The 20582-nt window shown below is 42.9% G+C and overlaps 1 protein-coding gene across 1 annotated transcript in view; it reads left to right on the forward strand.

Annotated features, from left to right (window-relative positions):
• Positions 1 to 20582, forward strand: part of CNTNAP2 (contactin associated protein 2) — a 2069520-nt gene that overhangs the window by 2027724 nt on the left and 21214 nt on the right. Inside the window, exon 22 of the mRNA XM_065883648.1 lies at positions 6807 to 7046. Within this exon, the coding sequence (XP_065739720.1) occupies positions 6807 to 7046 (240 nt within the window). The remainder of the gene's footprint in view (positions 1 to 6806; positions 7047 to 20582) is intronic.

The raw sequence follows: 20582 nt of genomic DNA on the forward strand, positions 1-20582 counted from the left end.
TAATACTTTTCTTTAGATGGACTCACCATTTTTACTTAAATAAATCTATGCTAAAAGGAGAATGTTTATGTTCAGAGGAAATTTTGTAATGTGACCATAAAATTAAATACCAGTAGCACTTGCTGTAATGATAAGGCAGTGATAAAACATATATTCTATGAAAATAATATGAAGTTCATGCCTGCAGAAGAGTCCAGGTCCATTCTTTGTTAAAAAGGGAACATAGCAGGTATTGAGGTGGTGGAAAAGACAGTCCAGTCCCAACCCGAGACCCTTTCTTTGAAGGATTGAAAGAGAATTGAGAAGGAAATAACTTCATCACCCTGAGATTGGATGTTATTTAATGTCCAGTCTGTGAATAACCTGCAGCCGCCTCCAGTGCCACTGGTGGGACATACTCTACCGGAGAGCTGAGGGCAGGAACAGAGGAGGGGCGATGCTTTGGGCCAGTTGTGCCCGTGGTCTCTCCTGAGCAAAGGTGAGGTCTGCCATCCCATTCTGATCCTACAAATTCTAAGAGGCTGAATCCCCCAGCCCCTGGCACGGTGAGGGGCACGCAATAGAGCCTTATAAAAAGTCTTAGCTCAGGGCTTCCCTGGTGGCACAGAAAGTCTTAGCTCAGGTCTCATTGACATTCTAAGATCTCTTGGCTCTGTTTCATAAATAGTAAGAAGTTAAGTTTATGGTGAAATTTCATATTTCATAATATCACATTCCCCCAAGAAAGGAATATTGATAGAATATTCTAAGAAGTATGAAACATAAAAATCAGCTGCTGAATAGATCCTATGGGATACACAAGAAGACTGTATCGATGAGTTTGAGTAGTCTCAAAGGGAAATGAGAAATGTCTTCGTGAGTCAGCATCTTAGTGTCTGCCCGGTCGCTGAAGAGGCTCCTGGGTGTCCACAAGGCCCTGGCACAATGGGGTCCTCGACCGGGCTGGCTTCCTTCTCCCCATGTTCCTTGCTCAAGTGCTCTTTTCTCTTTTCATTTCTCACAACACCCCTGCCTGTCACTGGGTATTCAGCGATTTAGTAAAATGAGCCCGGAAAGCATGCTAATGCATTGCTGCATCCTCCTTAAAAGGATTGTCATGAGCATTTCATTTTAAGCTTTCACCCGGAATTGCATCAGTATTTTAAGTGGGCTATTTTCTATAACCCATATCACTATGAATGTAAGACACTAAAGTACTAATGACAGCTTGAGAATTTAATTTCAGAAGTGACTGCCCTGCGTTTCTGAAATCTGCATGCTTTAGAGCAGGCTTTCCCCAGATTACACCTCAGCCAGGACATCTCCACACAGAACGTAGTTTCTTACAGTAAATCGTATCTTAATATGAGGTTTCAGGATGAGATCAGTGCAATCAACTTTACAGATTAACGTAATTTACTTTTAATGAGCTCAAATGCACTAAACTGATAGCTTTACCGTTATTTGTTAGATGTTCTTAAGAAGTATAGATTTTTATTGCACTCAAGTGTTTACAGCACTTGCTGGTGCTTTAGCTGATGCTGGCAAAGCTTTGACATCAGTTCACAGCATTTTTAAAAATCTTTATTATTGGCTCGGTCACTAATGAAACATGGTCTTAAAGCAGACTCTGATAGACATTTAAATTTTTTAAAAACAAAACGAAACCTCACTGTGCCATTTTTATGAAGAGTCCCTGAATAGAAATGCCAAAAATCCAAATGAATATAAAAGCAACATAATATAGTCTGTTTTTCAGAGAGAAATTGAGAATACAAAACATTTGACTTCTCTGTTTTTTTTATGAAACATAAATGTTCATTCAGTTATTAACTCCTCTAAGCCTCAGTTTTCCCATCTGTGAAGTGGGGATAATCCTTTTTAGCTCAGAGGGTTGTTAGGAAACAGGGAAATACTGCATAAAGTGTACTAAACACAGTACCTCACACATGTACCAATTTTGGTTTATCGTGGAAGCTTGTAATATTATTATTATCACATGGTCCAGAGTTGGAACCATCTGGCCCTGAAGAGACCAGAGTGTCTATTGCATTTGTGGTCCCCAGGGAATGGGTCTCAGCCAAGAGTCTTTAGGGGCACATCAGCTGGATCTGGAACACTGTCCAGGTTTGGAACTGTCTGCTCTCCTGGGCATCAGGACCCTTGTTTCTGTGACCTAGCCGCCTTTCAGGAAAGGAACAGCAGTCGAAACACTGGGGTAAGGAAGAGCGTGAGCTGAGTGAACAAGAAGGGAAAAGTGCAGCAGTTCAGCCCCCAGGGCAGTCCTTGCAGCCCAGCCCCCAGCCGCTGCCCACTTGGCGGACATTTCCACCAACGCTCACGGCGACCCCCGCCACGGCGGGAGCCTCAGAGCGCCTGCTTCCCGCCGTTCCTCTGGTCCGTGGTCCCCATCAGAACCCCCTTCCTGGGGGCTCCACTCTGGCCATCTGCCTTGTGTCTGTAATCCCTCTTTGAGGGTCACTTCAGGGGGAAACACTCATGGGAGGACAGCTCTTTAAGAAAGGGGGACCCCACATTAAATTGGGAGCCCTCAGATAAATACAGCTTTGAAACTGTTCGTTTTCTGTGGTGTGACTGGAAAGCCGGCCCGACTTAAAGTTTAGAAAACTATGTCAGGGACCGTATGAGATGCAGCTGGAGTCAGAAGTTTCCTACCCAAATCTCTAGCAGAGGAACCAAACTCAAAACGGACTCTCTATAGATTCTACAATGGCTGCGCAAAAGACAAGAGGATGCTGGTGATGAACACGTCGCTTTATCCACAGCTTAACTCTGCCTCAGCCCTTCAGCAAAAAGAAGAATCCCTCCCTCTCTTCACCCAGGTAGCTTGCAGGGCCCTGAGGGGCCAATGAGGTCGCCTGCTCAGAGCAAATTGTTGTGCTCCTCTAGAATTAGCTTTCCAATACGGTTCCCGCAGTCATCCCCCGCAGCTTATATTTAAGCACTTTAAGTTTCCTACTGAAATACAGACATCTTAACATGGTGTTCAAGGCCCTTCCCAATCTGGCCTTGAGCTCTGACCCCGTCTGACTCCCACAAAAACCTCATGACAAACTCAGCCTGGAGTTCTCTTTCCTTTCATCCTCAAAACCTAGTTCTACGAAAGCCAACAAGCCTTGGTGATGATGTGGAGAAATTGGTGGGAATGTGGAATGGTGTAGCCACTGTGGAAAACTGTATGGAAGTTTTTCAAAAAATTATTAAAAATAGAACTGCCGTGTGATCCAGCAACTCCACTTCTGGGTACGTACACCAAATAATTGAAATCAAGATCTCAAAGAGGTATCTGCACTCCCATGTTCACTGCAGCATTATTTACAACAGCCAAGACATGGAAACAGCCTAAATGTCCATCGACAGGTGAATGGATAAAGAAATATAGTATACACATACAATGGAATATTATTCAGCCTTAAGAAAGAAGGAAATCCTGACATTTGCTACAACATGGATGAACTTGGAGGACATTACGCTAAGTGAAATAAACCAGACACAGAAGAATAAATACTACGCGATCCCACTTATGTCACGCGCCTAAAATCGTCAAACTCATAGAAGCTGAGAGTAGAATCATGGTTTCTAGGGGCTGGGGGGAGGGGCATTGGGGGGCATGGGTGAAAGGTACAAACTTTCCCTTATGCAAGAAGAATAAGTCCCAGAGTGTCTGTAGTTAACAATACACTGTGTTTGTTATGTAAACATTTGTTAAGAGGGTAAATCTTAGGTTAAGTGTTCTTACCAAAAAAAAAAAAAAAAAACCTAGTTGTAGTGTTACCCCTCCTGAAGTGCTTTCCAGAACCCCATGCAAACCTACTTCCCTGGTTTACCATAGACTTTAATAATTTTACCAGGGGACTTCCCTGGCGGTCCGGTGGGTAAGACTCCGCGCTGCCAATGCAGGGGGCCTGGGTTCAATCCCTGGTTGGGGAACTAGATCCCGCATGCATGCTGCAACTAAGAAGTCCACATGCCTCAACTAAGACCTGGTGCAGCCAAAATTAACTGATTAATTAATTTTTAAAAAATAATAGTTTACCAAACGTAAGTTTTGTTTCTTAGCTAGGAACATTGTAGGGGTTAGGAGGCCTGGGGTCAGTCTGCCTGGCCTCAACAGCCGACGTGTCTTAAGCCTCATTTCCTCACATATTACAGAGGGATGATAATGCTTGCGCCTCCGAGGGTTGTTCTAGGAATTAAATATCCAGTTTGTCTAAGACAACCAGCACATTTTAAGGGTTCAACAAATACTAACTCTTGTTACTGGACAGCTTGTGTTCAGTCACGTTAGTTGGTTGTTCGTATGCTTGTTTCCTAGCGAGGCTGTGAGCTGCTCAGGGTAAACCCCTGTATTTGTCTACCTTCCTAATACTACTGCACGCACCCAGTTTCTGAGGTGAAGTGAATTGAATCGAACTGACCTGACCTGAAGTCCCACGAGATGGCAGTAGCCACCAGCCCCAGAAGCTTCCTTGTGGAGCCCTCCCCCAAAGCTAGACAGGCTAAAAAGGACTCTCCTTTTACGGGCAGCTGATGGAGCTGAGGTGTCCCCAGCTTCCTGCCACCAAGGGGCTATTTGTTCTGGTGCCTCTACCGCCAGTGAAGCCAGAGAGGAATTCCGGACAGCAAAGAACTGAGGTCCGCCTCCCCATGCTGGGATCAGTCATCCTGAGTCTCCTTGGTCTGAGGGTGTTTCGAGGGAAGGCAGATCACTGGAGGGAGGGAATGGAAACCAAATACTGGACGTGTGTGCGTGGAAGGCAAGCTGGTGAACGCACAAGGGGTTCTGATATTAGACAAGGAGACGAAGAATGAGTCATTGAGTAGCCTGCAGTCATTGAGGAAAAGGCAAGGGAGGAAGAGGGGAACAAGCCAGCGCAGGTGTCAGTGGGACCAGAGCCTCTTCCTGGTCGTCATGGAAGCCTCAGGAGACATCCTGGCGGCAGGGTTTTTGTACTTGGTGGCAGGTGCATCCTACCTCCCATTCTCCCCATCCTAAATGGGATGTGCTTTAGCTCAAAGTCACAGGCTGAAATTTACTGCAGGAGAAAAATATGGAGAATCATCAATTACAATTTCTTTATGTACTCGTCTAAGTAAGACCCTATTAGAATCCCCGGGATTACCATTCTTCATCATCCCCATTGTCATAGCTCTCCGTTAATCAAACTTCACACGGAACCAGTACAGCTCAGTCATGACACATTTTTTTTTAATGTGATGAATAACCAGGGCATTCACTTCTTCTGCCCCCAAGGCCTAAAAGCTCCCTTCTCCACTGATCTATTCTTTAATTAATGGCGAGTAAATTTTTATACAAGGCTATTTCACCTGTATTCATTCCCCAGGTGTAAAAGGTGGTAAAATCCAACTTTTCAAAGAAGTAGCTAGCCCCGTTTCCCAAAGTCTTTGTTTTTCACAGTTCAAGTGGAAGGGTAAATGTTTCACAACCTCGTCCTTGTGTTTACAAGGTCACCGTCATGTTAACATAATCTCCCACCCAGAATACAAGTGCTGTGCTCTTCTCTGGAGTGCCATTTGCCCAGCCCCTGAGTTTGTAGCCCTGCACCATCATTGCCTGTAGCAGTAGCTCTCAAACCTTAGCGGTGTCGGGACCACCTGGAGGGTTTGAAGCACACAGATTGCTGGGCCCCGCCCCATGCGTTTCTAACGCTTTCCCAGGTGACACTGCTGCTGCTGGTACAGGAGCCACACTGGCGAGAGCCATGCATCAGGAGGGTCTAGGACTCCTCCAACAGTCGTTTGTGCCAGGTAGATTCTAAAACCCAGGGCTACGGTCACGAAGACACTTGCTTTTGCTGATGTGACTGGTATGACAATGTGTGTTTATAGTAATCGAAACAGTGATTTGGGAATGCCTCCACCCAGACTCACCACTGATTTAAATGTTAGTTAGGAACAAGATGCTGACTACAGGTTTGGGGCGGGTGGTGATTCTTAAATGCATATGTATGTTTGTGACTGAGTTGGGAAAGTTTCCTGACTTCCAAAATGCCCATCTGATGCTAGCTGAGATTCTGGAAACCCCAGAATTCCCAGGGGATTGGATTCTAAAGAAAGGAAATGCCCCACTATAGGCTATGGGAACGCTTTTTCTTTTCTTCTCTTTTCTTTTTTAAATAAAGAATTCTAAAGAAGAAAATAAGAGGCACCAAATGAAACCATAATCTACCAGGAGGGCTGGGAGGGCTGTTCAATATATATGAGGGTCACTGAAGCATCAGAAAAGGGGAGAAAAGTCAGTCAGGACCAAGCGAGTGTTGTTAGTGTCGGCAGTATCTCACGTAGCTGGAAGGTGATTAGGCATGTGTTTCATTTTCCCAAGTATAGTCTTACTCTCCTCACCATGTTCTCTAGCAACACAGAAGGCTCTTTTAAAGTGAAGCGTCCAGGGCTTCCCTGGTGGTGCAGTGGTTGGGAGTCCGCCTGCTGGTGCAGGGGATGTGGGTTCGTGCCCCGGTCCGGGAAGATCCCAAGTGCCGCGGAGAGGCTGGGCCCGTGAGCCATGGCCGCTGAGCCTGCGCGTCAGGAGCCTGTACTCCGCGGCGGGAGGGGCCGCAGCAGTGAGAGGCCCGCGTACCGCACACACCAAAAAAATTTGATTATAAAATGAAGCCTCCAGCCCTAAAGCCTTATCAGGTCATTAATTTTTCATCTAAAAGAGCACAATATCTTAAACTGAAACGTAAGAGGAAGATTTGAAGACAAACATTCAAAGGGGAGTTGTATATTACAGCGGTGATATGGTAAGTGGGATACGATCTTTACTTTTTCTCTTTTTCTTTTAGAAACAGGGAAGATTGACCAAGAGATTCACAAGTACAACACCCCGGGATTCACTGGGTGCCTCTCCAGAGTCCAATTCAACCAGATCGCCCCTCTCAAGGCAGCCTTGAGGCAAACAAACGCCTCAGCTCGCGTGCACACCCAGGGCGAGCTGGTGGAGTCCAACTGCGGGGCCTCCCCGCTCACCCTCGCACCCATGTCGTCTGCCACCGACCCCTGGCACTTAGACCACCTGGATTCAGGTAACGTCTAAAGCAGTGTCTTGGCTGGGATGCTTTATTTCTTTACGCCTCAGTTTCCTCACCTGTAAAGTGGAGTTAATAGCAGACCGTCGCCGGTGATGTAGTTGGAGGATTAAGGGAACGAAGGAATGTGTGAGCGCAGAGTTCTTAGCACATCAAGGGCTCAAAAGGTACAACCGTATTTGTGCTCAGGGCCAGAAGTAAATAGGTCGAAGGGAAGGAGTATAGGCATTATTGACCCTTCTGTACTTAGGTGAAATGATGAGATACCTTAACCAGTGTCTGCAGCGTGACTGTCGGATGATCTGATCAGATCAGTTACTCACTTTTGCCTTTGTGACTCAGCTGCCTAGCAGCCCCACTGTCCAAGTTCCGATACCAAAAGATTACCTAAAACCATACAGAGATTCATCTCCCGACACTGTATTTGTACATATAATCCCATAGCCTTCCAGGTTTTATTGGTGCATTTAGGCTTAGAAAGCTCAGTGGATTTAGCTCCACTTCTGCAGGTGATATGACTTGTTATTTGAACTCACAGCGCTAAAAGGATGCAGCTGTTGGCTGCGAAAGTAACTGGCTGCAGATTCAGGGTCCACAGGACCCTGAGTGGTGGGGAGCCTGTAAGTCCCCCCACCTCACGCTACCCAGACTGACATCAGGCTACTCGGGTAACCTCTCCAAGCCTTTGCTTTTTCACCCACAAGGTATGAAGTGGGGCGTGATCTCTAAAACACCTCCAAACCTACCATCCGATGGATCTCCAAAGCAACGTGTGACTTTGCTGATGCCAAGGACAGGAAGGGGACGAGGGGGGAGCCCTGGGTTCGATACCATCACTGCCTCTCCCCAGCAAGTGTCTTAATCTCATTCCTCAGTTTCCCCACCTCTGACATGGAGATAGTAAGACCTAACTCAGAATTCCACGCAAGACGATGGATTTAAAACACTCAGCACAGTCACAGACGTGGAGCAAGCTGTACAAACGTTTAGCTGCAATAATACTAACAAAGTGGTTATTATTATATTCAACACAGTTTGCTATGATGTTTGAATGTCCAGTAGTAAAGGCTCCCAGATCCTCCCCGACCCTAACTTCTAGTTAGTAACAGTTCATCGTGGAAACGCCGTGTGCTTGGTTGCTTTACATATATTCCAGCCCCGAACACAGGATTTATCAGCTTCCGTGAAGCTTAGTCATCGTGAATTCTTGCCAGGATTTGCCTGCAAAGCTTTGTGAAGCTCCGAAAAGAAGCCGAAATTGCCCCATTGTCAGAAGAGCCAATTTACAGACTAAAGAATCCTCTTCATTCCTCACACATGGGGTCCTATAGCATAATGAGGGTGATGACGTGTGCCCAGGGTACTTATAAAAACTGCCTTTTACGAAGTTGTGAGGATGACACAGCGGGCTGGTTTTTCCTCATGAGATGGCTTGAACAAAGGAAGGCAGTCCTAGTGCTGAAAGAAGTAGGAGTGAAGTTAGGAGGCAAGAAAAAGCACTTCCAGGGCTGCAGAGGAACAGAGATTTCTCAGACAGATTCCTCCGGATGCCGGGTGGATGGAAACAAAGCCTAATCTTTGAAATAGGCAGGTTACTGTTAGAGGTTCTCACTGCTTGAGGCCATCAACGTGTGTGGTCCAAGTCGGCTGCCAAGAAATCAGTTTCAAAAGCCTCTAGATGCTACTTTGGGCCAATAGGGGTTCACATTCATTCTGCCTTAATTAGCAAATTATTTATTTGCTTGATGGTCTGTGAGACACAGGTGTATGGGCCAAAGTTTGAGTTCATTTATTTTTTAAAAATCATGCTTTATACATGACAATTTCATTCCTTTGACTGATGTAATAATGTATATAGGGAACATTCTGTTATTATTCAATGTTCAAATCAGAAGTCTACAATCCAGGTATTATGGTAAGCCTGTACAATATAACATAGGTCCATTTACAGAAAATTTCCACTTGTACTTGGACAGCAAGTTCTTACCTGGTGTTGACCAGTTGCTCTATCAATCTCATCATCATAATTTATTCCATGATTGGAATTCCAAGTTAATTTTCATAACCGGTAAATGCTTATAAAGAAATGTGTATCTGTCTCACGAACTTTATTAAAAGAACAGAAAAGAGCTTATGAGCTATGACATAGAAGGCTTGTTTAGATAACATGTTTTTTTTAACATCTTTATTGGAGTATAATTGCTTTTCAGTGGTGTGTTAGTTTCTGCTTTATAACAAAGTGAATCATTTATACATATACATATATCCTCATATCTCTTCCCTCTTGTGTCTCCCTCCCTCCCACCCTCCCTATCCCACCCCTCTAGGTGGTCACAAAGCACTGAGCTGACCTCCCTGTGCTATGCAGTTGCTTCCCACTAGCTATCTGTTTTACGTTTGGTAGTGTATGTATGTCCATGCCACTCTCTCTCTTTGTCCCAGCTTACCCTTCCCCCTCCCTGTGTCCTCAAGTCGATTCTCTAGTAGGTCTGCATCTTTATTCCCGTGCTGCCCCTAGGTTCTTCATGACCTTTTTTTTTTTTAGATTCCGTATAAATGTGTTAGCATATGGTATTTGTTTTTCTCTTTCTGACTTACTTCACTCTGTATGACAGTGTCTAGGTCCATCCACCTCACTACAAAAAACTCAATTTCGTTTATTTTTACAGCTGAGTAATATTCCATTGTGTATATGTGCCACATCTTCTTTATCCATTCATCTGTTGGTGGGCACTTAGGTTGCTTCCATGTCCTGGCTATTGTAAATAGAGCTGCAGTGAACATTGGGGTACATGACTCTTTTTGAATTATGGTTTTCTCAGGGTATATGCCCAGTAGTGGGATTGCTGGGTCTTATGGTAGTTCTATTTTTAGTTTTTTTTAAGGCACCTCCATACTGTTCTCCATAGTGGCTGTATCAATTTACATTCCCACCAACAGGGCAAGAGTGTTCCCTTTTCTCCACACCCTCTCCAGCATTTATTGTTTGTAGAGTTTTGATGACGGCCATTCTGACCGGTGTGAGATGATATCTCACTGTAGTTTTGATTTGCATTTCTCTAATGATTAATGATGTTGAGCATCCTTTCATGTTTGTTGTTTGTTGGCAATCTGTATATCTTCTTTGGAGAAATGTCTATTTAGTTCTTCTGCCCATTTCTGGATTGGGTTGTTTTTTTGATGTTGAGCTGCATGAGCTGCTTGTAAATTTTGGAGATTAGTCCTTTGTCAGTTGCTTCATTTGCAAATATTTTCTCCCATTCTGAGGGTTGTCTTTTGGTCTTGTTTATGGTTTCCTTTGCTGTGCAAAAGCTTTGAAGTTTCATTAGGTCCCATTTGTTTATTTTTGTTTTTATTTCCATTTCTCTAGGAGGTGGGTCAAAAAGGATCTTGCTGTGATTTATGTCATAGAGTGTTCTGCCTCTGTTTTCCTCTGAGGGTTTCATAGTATCTGGCCTTACATTTAGGTCTTTAATCCATTTTGAGTTTATTTTTGTGTATGGTGTTAGGGAGTGTTCTAATTTCATTCTTTTACATGTAGCTGTCCAGTTAGATAACATGGTTTTTGTTTTTTTTTTTTCTTTTAGGTGAATGGGAAAATGAGAGAGAATGGGGGTTGGGGGATGAACAGGGGACAAAGAAAGAAATAGACATAAGGGAAGGTTACTTAATATCAGCCTCCAGTGGCTTAGTGTCTAGGAGGAAAAACCTTTCCTCTAGGCGCTTAAGTTCAGGCCATGGGGGCCTGCAAATTAAACTCATAACAGGCAGATAACAGGAGAAGAAGTTTATTTGCATGCATATGGAAGCTTACAAAAGAAGTAGCTCAGTAGTGGTAAAAGTTAGAGGCTTATATACTTTTCTTAGTAGAGAAAAAAAGAGAGGATAAAAGGCCTCTGGGAAGGACAAATGGGTTTCTAAAAGAAAAAACAGGAGATAAGGAAGTTTATGATTATGTTTGTTCATGCCTGTGTGAATGGTCTTTGTCTTCTTCACGGCCTTAAAACTCCCCTGCAAAGGGTGATTTAGGGTAGCTTTGCTCTTGGCCTCTTTCCTGGGACCTAAAAGCCTCCTAGAAAAAAGGGGATTTATGGTCTCATTTCTCAGAAGTTTCTATGTTTAGTCAGATAAGGAAGTTCCAAAAAGATTTCTTTCTGCATCTGTTGAATCCCAAATGTCATCAGTTTAAAATAATCTTCATCCCAGCTCTGGGGTCCTTAGTGGGTCCCCACATCAGCAATTGCACCCTAGTTTCTGTGAGCCTAAGTTCATCATTCTGAATTTTGATTTGGGGGTTTTGCTTTCTTAGATAATCTTTCTAGTATGACTGAGGATCCTCACTATCAGATATTCAGAAACAAAACAACAGGGCATACACAAAAATGCCATTTCTAGCTATAAATCACGTTACTTGAGTCTGTGTAGGTACCTGAGGGAAGAAAATAAAGGTGAGAGCTCATTAGTCCTGGTTTGAATAGAGGACATTTGGAAGGAGATCTGTTTCATCTGGTGCCTTGGGAAGTGTGATCCTCGACCAGCAGTGTGAGTATCACCTGCAAGCTTGTTAGAAATGCAAATCACAGGCCCCAGACCCACTGAATCAGCACCTGCATCTCAGCAAGATTCCCCTGTGCCCATCATGTGCCCATCAAGCCTGAAAGCACTCCCTCAATCTCAGATGCACTTTCAGATTACCTAGGGAGCTTTTAAAAGCCCCAATATCCAGGCTGCACCCCTGACCAATTAAGTCAGACACTCGGGTTGAGATGTCCAGAGATGTACAACCTCCCCAGGTGATTCTAATGTGTAGCCAAGATGGAGAATCACTCACTAAATCAGAGAGAAGCTTACTAATGGCCCCTTTGGTAAACACTTTGAAGTAAGGTTACTAAAAAAAAAGAAAAGTAAATACCCAAAAACCAGTTTATGAAAAACAATGAAGGCTTTAGGTGGTGAAATCCCAAATTGAAAGGCTATAGCAGTAAGCTTGCCAAAGGCTGGGTTCCTCTGACCATTTCATGAGGAAGCTCAGGGAGATAGAGGAGTTTTCTCTGAACTTGAATAGAGCTAGTCTGCCTGGAAAAACAGACTTGAAGCAGACAAACAAACAAGAGATCCACAGTGCGGGGCCGGACTCGGGGCCTCCATGAAAATGCATCTTTATTGAAGTTGTTACGCCCCAGGAAGGAGCTTCAGTTTGAGGAAGATGTCAAATTATTAATCAGTTTTTTTAATCAGCTGCAAGCTTAATTTGAAAGGATATCAGGAAGGAAATGCTGCTTTAAAATGAAGTATGTGCATTTATTTTAAAATCAGGCAGGCCCCTTGCAGTGAAGATAGGAAGTCTATGGTTTTAGTATTAGCGGGAACTTAGCAATCAACCAAGGGCTACTTACTTCATACTCACACTGGAGTATTTGCTTTGCAGAGACCTGGAAGTTAGAATTCCAGACATCTACCCTGAGGTCTTGTGTTCTTTCTGCTCCCTTGTATTTCTTTCTTATATCTTAGACGATATCACATGATAAAGACAGAAAATGGATTCCAAGGTATGCTGGCTTCCTGTGATAAGATTCCTTTTCTCTTCTGGAACACCACTGACTGAGCTGCTCATTAACTCTCTAATGCCCTTTGGGCTCCATCACCGTTTTCCAAAGCGGGGGACATTTACAGTTGGTCAGGCTGTGTACTGCACAACTCCAGAGGATTCCATTTGCATTGCAGTCTATGGCTCCTGGAGCCCTGAAACATGGTGGCCTTGATAGGGGGTCATCAGATCATTATGGGAAGAAAATAGACATATCGTCACGTGGCATAATATCAAGTTATTTCCTGTTCATTTCTTTTTCAGTCTTTCTCATTTTGTTAAAGAGAAAGTCTCCATGTGGTCCTGGCATGCATTTAACAGCTCTCTCACCCATGCTATTCACCCTTTAATAGAGAGCAGGCTTCTGTTTAAAACCTTGACAGGCCATAGAATTACTCAGTAGGGTTATAAAGTTTTATCACTGCATTTGTTTAAATAAGAAATCAGGTCAGGGCTTCCCTGGTGGCACAGTGGTTGGGAGTCCGCCTGCTGATGCAGGGGGCACGGGTTCGTGCCCCAGTCCGGGAGGATCCCACATGCCGCAGAGCAGCTGGGCCCGTGAGCCATGGCTGCTGGGCCTGCGTGTCCGGAGCCTGTGCTCCGCAATGGGAGAGGCCACAGCAGTGAGAGGCCTGCGTACCGCAAAAAAAAAAAAAAAAAAAAAAGAAGAAATCAGGTCAATTTAGTGAGAATAAGTAAATAAATAATAATTACGTTTCCATGGATATGGCAAAAAGATACGACAGTAGTTCCTATGTGATTGGAGTTTGGCAAACGGTGGACAGTATGTCAGAATGATCACAAACACAAGGTCCTGGCATGGAGCTGGGAGAGTGCATTTTTATCGGGGGAAATGGTAAAATTATGTTGATTTGACTTAAACCCATTCTGCTCTATTAGAAACATGTAGTCAATTCTTTTTCTGCCTAATTTTTTCTGCTTCTGGATAATAGGTACGGCCTGTTTAACCACATCATTATGGTCCTTTTAGAACAGTAGTTACAAGGTAGAAAGGGCAATCCCTGGCCCTGAGTTCTGGTTTATTTAAAGGTCACAGAGCACCAGACAATTGCTGTGATTTGCCTATCAGAATTATGGGCTCTGTTTTTCTTTGTCAGATTCAGGGAAGCTTATTTCCTTGGAATGGCAAGGATTTGCCAGCAGAGAGACGACTACAAATGGCAACGCACTTTCTGTAAAATTTAGAAACAAAACAAACACCAGAAAGAAAATAAGAATCTGATGCCGTACATTTCTGCACTAAGGAACAGCTCCTAACTGTATACCAAGCTGTTTTGTGAGGCATTCATATTAAGTCTTAGGGTTGGTTTGTTTTTTAATCACATTCATGATATTGAATACAGAATACATCAGACCAGAGGCCACATCCTAGGGGTTTTTTTAATAGCATTAAGATAGACAAGGCACTTTAAGATGTAAGATTTCATTTCCCAAGGAATCTCCTCGTTTTAAAGATTATAAGGAGTTACTGGAACCTAGAGATTCTGGCTCCCTGCCTAAAGCTAACCTGCCTCTGATACTGAGAGGCTCTGGACCAGGAACTCTCAGAGCCCCTCTGACAGGAAAGTGGGCAGGACATAGAAAATCCAGAAGCACTGAGTGGAAAATAGTCCTCTGAGAATTGTCAGGAATTCGGGAATCCAAACCCAGACTCGTCCGGTGGATTCACTCAGGGTCACAGAGCAGTTGGAAAAACCAGCTCTCAGCAATGTGGCTCTCATCCCAAACAAATTGGGAACTGAATGGAACCCGGTGCCTGGGATCACTCGGTGCAGCAAGCACATGCCCCAGTTAGATTCCAGAATATGCAGTCTGCCCAGGTACCGTGAGCTAAGAACTAAGGGCTCTGCGTGCCACATCAGACGCTTTACCACTGGAAATCGTGGGTTTGCTTTCTAAAGGCACCCGTTTCTCTATTGCTGTGATTTTTAGTGACTTGATTTCTTATCTATGTTCCACATTTTTTTTCTGCCATCTGAGGATAAAATATTTTTATATCTTCACGTGTGAAAGAATTATAGATAAGATGAACATTTAAAAACTGCATATATCTATTCCATTTCCATCATAATTACAAGCTGGTAGTTGGTTTTCTTTACCACCTGCAAGCACTTAAAATAATCCTTCCAGCTGTTACAATTACATCTTAATTAGTTCTGAGCAGACCCCGTTTTTCATCCTTATGCTAAGGTTGCATGATTAATTTGTTTAATCTCTGATACCTAATCTTTTTATTATCTTTTGTGTCTTTTGTTCTCTTCTGTGACCGACACAGACATTATTCAAGTCCAAAAAACATTATCATCTTCTCTTTTCTGACATGCACTTTTCCTGCAGATGATCCAAATTCTGCTTTTCTGCAAAAGCACCAAGCACATTTATATATAGCTTAAGTCAAATGTAATAATAGTTACCGTTTTTTGATCTAATGATCATTTAAGTTTCCATAATGAATAGCTTTATACACATGATCTTGTTGAGTCAGGGATGTATTTTTAATTTTGATTGTATTACAAATCTCCCTCCAGTGACATAGTACCTCCAATTCAATAAGATATAAATCTTTTTTCCCCACACCCTCATCAATGCAGCACATATAATATTCTTTTAAATCTTGCTATACTTTATTTGAAAAATGAAATTTTGTTGTCTTAATTTGGATTTCATTAATCCAAATTAAGTAAAGATAAGTAAAGATACTTAATCATGAGTGAGATTAAGTATCTTTGTATATGTTCATAAGCCACTTGGATTTATTTTTCCCCCCAATCGGCCTGTTTATATTTTTTGACCAAAGAATTATTTGTATATTTACATTGTTTCCCATTGGTCTGTTGGTCATTTACTAATTGACTCATAGAATTTTTATATATTAAGTAAATTGACATTTTACTCTATGTTTGAACGTTTTCTCAGTTTGAGCTCTTTTTTTTTTTAATTTATGGGGTTTTTTTCCCCATGTAAAAATTTCTAAATGTTACATGATGAAATATAAAGTCTTTCATGGCTTTTGGGTTTTGTGTCATGCCTTCTCCATTCAGAAAATTTTTTTTTAATGATTATACATTTTTTCTAATAATTTTATGTTTTATTTGTAAGATACACATATTTACTGCCCTTGAAATTTACATGGGTAGTAAGAGTAAGGTAGAAACCCAACTTTATTTTTCCCCCCTGGCCAGCCAGTAGTTCCAGCACTATTGGTTGAGGACCCATCCTTTACCCTACCTTTATCCCATTCAAAATTGACCTTTATATTTATGTCTACTTCTAGACTCCCTGATCCATTGCACTCATCTGACTCTTCCTGAGACGGTAGCAAGCTGTGGTCATGACTGAGCTTTTGTAATAGCATTTGATTTCTCATAAAGCTAATTTCCCTTTTATTCTCTCTCTCTTTTTTGGGATTTTTATATGCATATGTTACCTAGAGGATTCCTGTTTTCATAAGGGTCTTATCAGGGTTACATGTTAAATAGTATCTAATGCCACTTCAACATCTACTGGAGATAACCATGTGCTTTTTCTTCTGTGATAGATTAATGCGGTGAATCAGAGCAATAGATTTCCAAATACTGAGCCATGCTTTCATTCCTAGCATTAACCACATTGAGTCATGGTGAGGCATTCTCTTGAGGTATAACTGAAGTCATTTTACTAAAACTTTTTTTAGTTTTGTTTTTAACATCAGTAATTCTTGGGTAAGATGGGTTTGTAGCATCCTTTTACTTTGGAGGGGAGTGCAGATTTGGATTTTATACTTAGGCCAGCTTCATAAAAAGAAAGTAGAAGGGGCCACCCAGCAAGGAATGTGGGAGGCCCCTAGGACAGCAGTCCAGACAGACCAGGAAGGAACCTGGGACCTCAGTCCTACAACCTCAAAGGCCAAATTCTGCCAGCATCAGGAATGACCTTGGAAGCACATTTTCCCCCAGGACTTCCGCACAGGCACTCAGCCCTGCTGACACCTTGATTTCAGCCTTGGGATACCCAGTCACACCATGGGCGACTTCTCCATCACTCTCTAGTAGAGTAACTCAAGTGCCATCCAAACTTGAATGTGCTCAGAATCACCTGGCGAGATGAATGAATGCAGATCCAGGAGGTCAGAGGTGGGATTTGAGACTCTGCGTCTCTAACAAGCGCCCAGGTGATGCTGACACTGCCGGCTCACAGGCCACACTGTGTACGGCAAGGATATAAACAGCCTTGGAGCCTTACCCACCTGTACCTTGTAAGTTGGGTAAACTTCACCTGCAAAACCACTGGCGTCTACTCTTTCCTTGTGTGTGTGAGCAGAGCTCTTCGACAACTCTCTCAATTTCTTTTATGAGAATCTGTATAATTAGATTCTCTTTCTCGTCTACTATAATGTCTGTTCTTCACATTTTTCTAGAAATTAACACGTGTAATCTAAGTTTTAGACTTCATTTCCATAGAGTTGAGCTAAGTAAGTTTTTATAATGATTCCTGTTCTCTCCTTAGAAAATGTTTATATATTCTTATATAAGAATTATATATATATTATTATATATTCATAATATATTATTATATATTATATATTAATATATATTCATATATTCTTATAATGTAGGTGTAGATTTTCCCCCCATTCTTCTTAGATTATCTGACAACTTTTTTTTGCAAAGGACCAGCTCTGGATTTATTTATTAGTTCTATCATTTTTCTGTTTTCTTTTACCACTTGCTTTTATCCTGACTTCTTTAAATTTATTTTTGCTTCTCTTTAACTGTGTCATTTGAATATTTCCTTATTGTCATTATTGGCATGTGTGTAACATCCTCTTTCAGAGGAACATGAACCAGAGTTAACAAATCTAAGCTCTAAGCCTAAGTCTCTGGCCACTTCTGACCCCACCTCCCGGACCACACATGCCAGATGCAGTGTCTTGGCATGAATACTTTTAACTAGACTCTCATCTAAGGGACCTGAACAGTCTTTAGAGGCCACGTTAAATGCCACAGCCTTCAGACATCACTGTAAGAACAGGTTTGGCAGGCGTGTGTTTCCACAGCGGTAGAGCAGGTGAGGAAATGATGGGGCGAAACATCACCTAAGAGGCTAAAGTGAAGGGCAGTGGGGTTCGATCCCCTTTCAGCACCGGACACCCCCTGCACACTGCCCCACGTGCCTGACTGTGTCTGGGGCTGCCTCCACTCAGGCTTCTGTTCTTTCCTAACCAGGACTGTTCAGCGCCATCGTGGGAAAATCCAAAGGAGCACAAACACCCAGCTTTGGGGTAACTTCCCAGGTCCTTGATTCCTCCTTCATCTGGGCTTCTCTTTAATCCCAGTTCCTCCCCCTCTCTTTCTGTCTGTCTTTCTCTTTGTCCCATACAATAGATTTTGAAGCCCAAGGAGGTTGGGGTTCTGTCCAGCCCCCCGTCTAAGCCGTCCACCCTCTGACACCCCCCCCCGCCCCAGCCTGGTACCATCCTTAGAGACACCTCTCTCCCTGCTCCCACGCCTGCCGGGACTCTCAGCTGTCACCTCCATCATGTGGGGCTGGGAAGGGCAGGTGACACAGGCGTGCACGTTGCTATAGCAACTTCTCCGTTGATGGCAGAACCACCGGCTGCAGCGAGTCACAGCGTTCATTTCTGTCTCGCTCTTATGCAGGGCAATGTTATGAGAAGCCCATGAAAATGAAGTCAATCTGAGCTCAGGGTTGTCCACTGATGTCTGTGTCTGTCATCGCCTCTGTCAAGGCAGGGCCCCGTGCTAACTTTTCCTACTACACTGCATTTTTGAACATCCTTGTATATCACTTGGGCCATTCAAGGGAACACAGTGTTCCAAATTAATCTGGTGCCACTTCCTTTTCTGACTTGTCATCCAGAAGACTCTCACGGAAATCCCTGCGTGTGAATCCTCCCCGGGGAACCCTGCCAGTCACCACCTGGAAGTGCCGATCCTGCCTTTGCCGGCGGTTCGGGGCCTGCGTCCTGCCTGTGGTTTCTGAAGTTGCAGAAACCTTATGCTAGACGAAGTCTTTGACCCAACGCCAGCTGTTTTACTCATTTGAGAAGATCTTTGCTCAGTTCTCTGTGCTCTGCACAGACTGTTCAGAAATGTCTAAAGACCAGGTGGATCCTTGATTCTGCTGTTGCGCTCCTGCCTGGGAACAATCCTGAAAGGCTTTAAAAATTTTTTAAAAAAGTAAAATCAATTTTATGTTGAAACGTAAAATGTACATAAAAATCCATATGAATGTGGGGTGTAGTTATTTTAAACATAGAGAATGAGATTAATTGTGAAATTTCCCCACGAGAAAAGGCTAAAAGTGGTTTTCAAGAATTTACTTGGGAATTTTAACTTTTAGGAAATGGGAAAGGATAAAGACAAATGATAAATTTGTAAATAGCTTCAATTGCTGAAATGCTTTCAGTGCATGGTTTTGTTTTATCCTGACAGTAGCTCTACGTGGTCTGAATGGACATTATTAACCACATTTTAAAGATTAAAAAAATTGCACCTCGGAGAGGAAATGTACTTATTCCCACAGTAAACATCTAATGAGTGGCCGAAGCATTGACTATGCATTAGCGTCCCCTGTGGGGCTTTTCGGCCACGCTGACGCCTCCTCCCCATTCCCCATCCGGAGAGAGTCTTGATGTGCTGTCAGGACTGTGAACCAGTGGGTCCCAGTATTTATAGCACTTTGCTCAGAAGTATACAGAAAATAACATCCTCAGGTCTAAAATTCGGGTATACTCACCTCTGATTCAGTGCTTTTCCCACTTTTCCTTTCTCTCAATGAAACATTTGAATCTAAATATAAAAAGATTCCAGTTCTTTACTCTGAACTGTCTTCCTATCTTCTATCATCCCTTCAGTATAATGCAGAAGCCTGAAATCGTCAGTAATTTGCATGTCTGTAGGTAAACCCCTGATACTAAATATACCTTCCTTTTTATTTCCACTGTCCCTTTTTTGATTTGGAATAAATCATCCCCAAGCCTGCTAGAGACAATTCAATATTATTTCACACTTGGCTGACATGAATGAGAAGAGCTATGACAGAGCAACGTGGCTGGTACTGGAAGACTATCACGTTATCTTGATACTGACGTGAGCCAGCACCAAGGAGGCATCTCTTTGTGGGGAAACATCAGGAAGCTGTCATGAACAAGGATCATTTGTTTCACAAGATGCTCTTTGATGGCCATTCCACCTGCCGGCCAGAAAATACAGCTGCCTTTTGAGATCTGAGGTTAGTTCAAGGAAAGAACAGTTCAAAAAACAATGAAGATACCTAGCATGGGGGTTGTGTATTCTATTTTCTGAGATCAAGCTTGGAAGAAAAGACATTGTCTTGGGGCTGAAATTTTAAACTTTCACTTGTGCTAATGCAGCCGGAAAAAGTATTTCCAAAGCAAGAGCCCAGCGGGACATTGATAAAAGACTTAAAATATGTAGAGCTTTAGTGTTTAAAGCCCTTTAGTTTTGCTTGTTCTCCCCTCTAATAGACCCCAGAGGAGGCAGCATCCCGTCGGCTGGCTGTGATCTGGGTCATATACCACTGTGTTCTCAGAAACTGTCCTCTTCTCTATACTGGTTTCCGAACACTTAGGAACAGAAAGGGTCAGTTTTACATTTAGATGAAATAGCAGTTACAACACAGACATCCTGCAAAGCCAAAGCCCCGTGGATATTGATGGAGCTGGTCCACAGAGAGCTGGAGTATGATCGTCATCTTCCACTGAAGGCAACATTGTCTGCAAGTTGAGATACAGAGGTTGGAGCCGAAGATTAGATGTTTTGAATGTATATTATTATTCATTCTACTACCTTGAAAGACATAGGATGATAACAAAATCAGTAATGTCTAGGCATTTCCAAACGAGCCATCCACAGTCAAATTATGGCCTTTGAGTTTACTAGAAATTTCCACAAAGGGGGAGT

Source organism: Phocoena phocoena, chromosome 9 (assembly GCF_963924675.1).
Source record: "Phocoena phocoena chromosome 9, mPhoPho1.1, whole genome shotgun sequence".
Lineage (NCBI taxonomy): Eukaryota > Metazoa > Chordata > Mammalia > Artiodactyla > Phocoenidae > Phocoena > Phocoena phocoena.